Source organism: Candoia aspera, chromosome 3 (genome assembly GCF_035149785.1).
Source record: "Candoia aspera isolate rCanAsp1 chromosome 3, rCanAsp1.hap2, whole genome shotgun sequence".
NCBI lineage: Eukaryota > Metazoa > Chordata > Lepidosauria > Squamata > Boidae > Candoia > Candoia aspera.
Genome location: NC_086155.1, coordinates 161,822,454 through 161,828,550, shown reverse-complemented (window position 1 = coordinate 161,828,550; position 6,097 = coordinate 161,822,454). Strand labels below are relative to the sequence as shown.

Genomic DNA, 6,097 nt, shown 5'->3' with positions numbered 1-6,097 from the left:
CTGCATAAAATGGAACCATTTGAGAACAAAACAAAACAAAGAACAAACCCGTGCCAGAATCTGATGTGTGCCCAGGGATCTGTGGAAAGTAAGAGTAAAAATTTGAATGATATGCAGCACATCTGCAACACCAGTTGCATTGAATGAAAAAAGAAGTGAATCTTATTCACATTTAACCTTGTCTTTTTTTTTCCACTCTTATATTTAGTTATTATTACATATCTAAATATTTATACCACTTGGGTTATAACACTTACCTGTATTCCATAATTTGTCTTGACTCTACATATGCAAGGAAATATATAGATGCTGCATACAATTTTGAAATTCAGTCTGCAGCATTGCTTCATTTAAATGCAGGCTGTTTCCATAGCAAATATTGGTCTTTGAATCTCTTTTCCCCCAAACATTTTTGCTTCTGGGCAACTGCTTGTTAAAGGGGATTTAGATGTGTCACTTCCATTCTTCAAATCCTCAAAAGGACTAAATCATTTGCTTTATTTGGTTATTATTCAGAGTCACACAAAGCAATATATAAAATAAATATATACACACACTGAAAAAACAAATACAAACTCTACATTGCTCCAAAAGCCAAATCTCTCAGCCAATACTAGGAAAGTGTTACGCAATCTTTTTGCTAGAATCTGTCAATTTAGAAAGGGGGACAGAAGTCACAAATTTATGTTGACCTCACTAACATCTCAGAAAAAAACTGATTTTGCAGGTCTGAATAAAGGATTAGGCGTTGCTTTGCTATAGAGCTAGGCTAATACCTGATCTAGAACTATGCCTTCCAAATAAGCAAAAGCTGATTGCTGTGTTCATTCCTAGAAGACAATTATGCTAAAGCATTTGACAGACATGAAAACCCTGCATGTATTCTGATTAATTCATATATAAGTCCTCTATGCAAAGGATTTCAAGCCTTCCTCCATCAAACAAGGCTCCAGGCTAGAAACCAGGAGGCTGTGAGTTCTAGTCCTGCCTTAGCCATGAAAGCCGGCTGGGTGACCTTGGGCCAGTTGCTCTCTCTCAGCCCAACTCACCTCACAGGGTGGTCTTGGTTGGGAAAAGAGGAGGAAGGAGGAGTATTAGGTATGTTCCCCGCCTTGAGTTATTTTTAAAAATAATAAAGGACGGCTAAAAAAATCTAAAAAACAAAACAAAACATGTAGAGAATCTCTACACTCAGACATCTGTATAGATGGACTAAGTATGTGTAAGTTACATACTTGGCAACATAGATGGAAAACAGTAGATGGGGGTACAAGTCTGCCGCCCCCTCAAACTTGAGGGGCTTATTCAATTAGTATGTATATATGAATATACTGTGCAGTCTCATACTAAGCCATGTTACTCCCTTTAGCCCTAGGATGCACAGTGTAAAGGCTGATATTTAAGGAAAAACTTCTTTAAAAACTGGCTAGCAGTCCTAATTATTAGAATTATTTAGAACTTATCAGCATCTTTTCCTATAGGTAAACACTAGAAAACATTCAGAATGTAACTGAACAGCTCTGAGGGCCTCTTAATGAAAAGAAATGGCTGTTAAGGTGGCTGGATGGAGTTTCCTAATCTAATGATAGAACAGCTTTGTCTTGGAGTTCAGCATCACAAATCAGGATAAGGACTGCCTTAACTGATTATGTAAGATTTTTCTTGGCAAGGATTATCTTTCATACCAAAACACAGATGGTATCTCATAATAATAATTAAAAAAAAGATTTGGATTTTGAAAATTGTGATCTTTGGATTTTCTCATAACATTATGAGATGTATATAAATGTTCTGTAACAACTTCAAGGAGCACACGGCTCTTATTCCCATGGCTGCAATTCTAAAATACTGGAAGAACTTGCTGTGGGACTGCTGACCAGCTATTCTGTATCTTTAAGAAATCTCTGAGAATACATGAAGCACGAAAGGACTGGAGGGCAGCAAATGTCAATCTGTCATTGGTACCTGAAAAAATTCTAGAGCAGTTCCTAAAGGAATGGTCTGAAAGCACCTTAAAATACTGCAGTCAGCATGCTCTGTCAAGACCAAGTCTTATCAGGCTAATTTTATTTCCTTTACTGGAAAATTGGGTAACTTCTTTAGTAAATAGGAACACAGTAAAATTTCAGCCAAACATCTTGAAATACTGCCCCACAATATTCAGATTAGCAAGCAAATTATACATGAAGTGCATGGCACGTTTAGGTCGATTCACAGCTGGCTTGAAAACCATACTCAAAAAGTGCCCATCAACAATTCCTTGTCACACTGCAGGGACTTCTAAGGAAGAAATGTCAGACTGAAGACAGGTCTGAAAAGCAGAGCCGATGAGCACAGTGGAATGAAGAGCCGGCAAGTAGCAGTCTCTGGTGGGTTTAGAGCTCTGGGAGACGAGGGAATAATCACCTTGCTCAAACAATGGTCAACACCTTTGAAAGGACACTAAGTTTACATATTTCCTTTTCTAATCCCTTTTGTAAATTGCTTGTTAACTGCTTTTCAGCTATTAGGAACCTTTGGATCAATAAGTTTTACAGCACTGGGTGAGTTTCCGTTAATCCTTAGCGAATGAAGTTTTAACTACATGTTTAAGAACTTAAAAAAATTGGGGGGGGGAATAAACAGCAAAAGGGTGATTAAAACTTTGATTTTAGAAAGCTACAAATGGACTAGGGGTCCAAATAAATTTGAAATAAGATTCTGGAATTAATTAAAGAATCCTTCCTGTGAGAAAATGCTTTTGTTTTGAATTTTAAAAAAAGCATATGAGATTTTAAAAAATGGACACTAGAGGGAACTAAAGATTACAATTAAAGGCGAACACTTAAACTTGATTTACAATTACAGAATGAAGCACAATATTTTAACACTAGACGTATTGAAGGATATTTTTGAACAATGGACCCAGAAGTTAATTTTAATAGTGTCTGCCTCTATAAACAGACTGTGTCTAAAAGATGTTATGGAAGAGGAAGAAGTCCTACCTGACAAGATCGAGACTGACACAGAAAAAGATGCTACACTGGGCATACAAAAGAAACCAGCTAATGTCTTAATAATTAAAAGGGATATACAAACAACAAACCAAGAGAGTGACCTGATAGTTTTCCTATACTGACTGGATTTACAAAAGAGGCTTGTTAAAGTTTTGAAGAATTTTGTGAGAAGGGACAAAGAAAAAATGAAAAGAAATCAAGTTCTAGGACATTATTTGAAGGGACTAAAGCTTAAGATTGTTAGAAGTAAAAAGAAGGAATATAAATCTGGTTTATTTGATCAAAGGTAAAATAGATGTTATCTCTGGTAACCCTTAATGGACTTTTGCTGACATCAGGACTGAATGACAATGCTTTATGAATTTCTTTATAGATAAGAGATGGGATATTGGAAGAAGAGATCATTTGTTGTATTTTAAGAGAAGGTGGTAAGTTATTAAAATTGTTTATACTTGTGATGAAGGGGGAAGTCACTTCATTATATATTTCTTTTCTTTTTCTTTACTATATTTTTCCTATTTTTTCTTTCTTTTCTGCACCTTCTACTCTTTCTTTTCATTCTTCTATTTTTTTTAGTTTGTATTTTTACTTTGTAATTATAATCTTTAATAAAATTACTATAAAAAATTCCTTATCATATTGAAACAAGGTGAGATACCAAAGGGTTCAGATTTGGCTCTGGTACTCTTGAACATCTGCACAATGACTTGGATAGAGATGGAAAGAATGCTTACCAAATCTGCAGGTGATACAAAATTGGGTGGGTTAGCTAATAACCTAAAAGACAGAAGCAAGATGCAAAACAATCCTGATAGATCAGAGGGATGAAAATGACAGAATAAAATTTACGAAGACAAATGCAAAATTATTAAAGAAAACATACAAAGGTATATGACACCTATTTTAGTAAAAATATTTGTGTAAAAAATGTTAGAATTGTAGTTGATCACAAGCAGTGGTATAATCAGCAATGTGACATGGCTATGAAAAATGTAGGTTCCATCAGCCGAGGTGTAGTTTCCAAATCACAGAATGTAATAGGTCCACTCTACTCTGCATTGCTCAGACCCCACTCTAGTACTGCATCAAGTATAGTAGTGCCCCATTAATCAAAGCAAATAAAATAGAAGTCTGCTATTTTGAAGTCTGAAGCCTTAGCTTCCATTTTTTCCATGTCTGAAGTTTGAGACGATAGATTTTTAGTTTGTGGTTGTTGTTCTACTTTCAGTTCCATGTCTATTAATCCTAATATGTCATTAATGACTGATAAAAGGAGGAACAAGAATAAAACAGTTGTTCAATTAATCTGCATTCTATGATGAACAGTAAAACACTTGATTTTATTTTAATTATTGTGCCAGTCATGGTCTATATCAAGTGAATCAGCACTGGAAAAAGTGGGACATGAGCATAAACTATATATAAAAATAGTAATTTAATTATCTGATGCTTGTCCTCTAACATGTTATGAAGCACATCCAGCTGTCAACTCACAGATCTGTGTGTATGTGTGAGCCTATGCATACATAATTTATTTAGAAAACAGGATACATGGAAGTTGCAGCAGTGTGTCTGGGACAAGTCTGCTTTTTTTTTCAGCCTGCACTTTGTAGTTTATGAACATGCAGTTTATAAACAGTTCATAAAGTTTGTAAGATTCCAGAGTAGTATGAAAAAGTAGCAATTTCAATGGCCCCTAATTTAAGTTTGATTTTGTACAGTCATTTCTAGTGAAAACAACAATAATTCAACAATAAAAATTTCTCACATTAGGTATGCATCTAGTATAAGGGCCCAAGGCTGCTGCTGAATCTGCCCCTCAGCTGTACAACCTGGTTTTATAAATGCTGCTTAAACATAGAGCATCATCAATGTGCCTTGGAATGCACTCTAACATAGAGCACAAAATACAAACACTACCAAGTGCAAATCTAACCTACACAGAGGGAAAAGTGCAGTGGTTAGAATGTGCATGTGGCCTAAAACAAGATCCTCATATAATAGCATCTTTGTTTTGAACGTCTGAATGGCATCACATACAAATGTGAAAACATAAGACCAGTTATTTGTTTCTTACTTGTAGATGTAGCTTTTTTTTAAGTACTATAGTCTTGAAAAAATAAAAGGTGGCGGTGGGGAAATCAAATAATCAGGAATTACAAAATACTACCCAAGGTTATTCCAATGAAGCCATGTGTCTCCCTTCCAGTAGTTTTTGTTAGGCAAACAGAAAAAAGTTGTCCTCTGGTCTTTAGTAAACAGTATCACTGCAATGATCCAAGGCTGCCATGGGTTCCAAATCTGCCCAACATTTTGCTCACAACAATCTACCCACCCACCAGGAAAAGTGCACTTTCAATAACAGATACAAAAATAGATTGGCACATTGTTGACACAGTGACAATATCAATCACAACCCATCATTGTTTTTGGATCCATTCGTTAGGTGGACATCAGCCTCTAGTAGGAAAGTGTCCAGTCTCAAGTGGGTCAACAGGATAATTAAAAAGGAGTGTAAAAGGAAAGGTGCTGATACTCCTCATTCTTTCATGAATTATATGGGCAACGCAATCAAGTTCTCTCTTGGTCCACAAAGTACTGTACGAATGTTCCACCCACTGTTCACTCGCATGCAAACTCATTCAACACTTGCGCTGAGTAGTTAAACAGTTCATCTAGCCTGAGAAGTCTTAAGGAATTCACTGTTTTATTCCTACTGTCTGGTTGAAAAGCTGCATTGAAAAGAGAAGAAAGGGCACTGGGGCTTCTGCATCCCATTTTGTTTTTGTTTTTTTGCATTTCCAGTAGTGACTTGCTGCTCCTCTGAGCAAAACAGACAATCGCTTGTAAACCCCTCCCCCTTCTTGGAAGGGTAGCCGGTGCTAGGAATTCTGGATCAAACGTCTGTAATGTGGCATCACTTCATGTTCAGGTAGATGGAGAGCAAATTCCAAGGCCACTAACACCGGGAACTCAAAGGCAATCAGCTCTCGCCTATTCAGGCGGAACTTTTCTTCCAATTTCTGTAACACAGCCAACAGTCACAGCTTAGTGCATTAGGATACCAATTGTCAGACAGTACTTGAAATAATTTCCCCTGA

The 6,097-nt window shown here is 36.3% G+C and overlaps 1 protein-coding gene across 3 annotated transcripts in view; it reads right to left on the bottom strand.

Annotated features, from left to right (window-relative positions):
- Positions 1-4,317: 4,317 nt before the first annotated feature.
- CABLES1 (Cdk5 and Abl enzyme substrate 1) overlaps positions 4,318-6,097 on the bottom strand; it is a 57,598-nt gene continuing 55,818 nt past the window's right edge. For all 3 annotated transcript variants that reach the window (XM_063299185.1, XM_063299183.1, XM_063299184.1), the window contains one exon: positions 4,318-6,019. In XM_063299185.1, the coding sequence (XP_063155255.1) occupies positions 5,879-6,019 (141 nt within the window). In that variant the 3' untranslated portion in view covers positions 4,318-5,878. The remainder of the gene's footprint in view (positions 6,020-6,097) is intronic.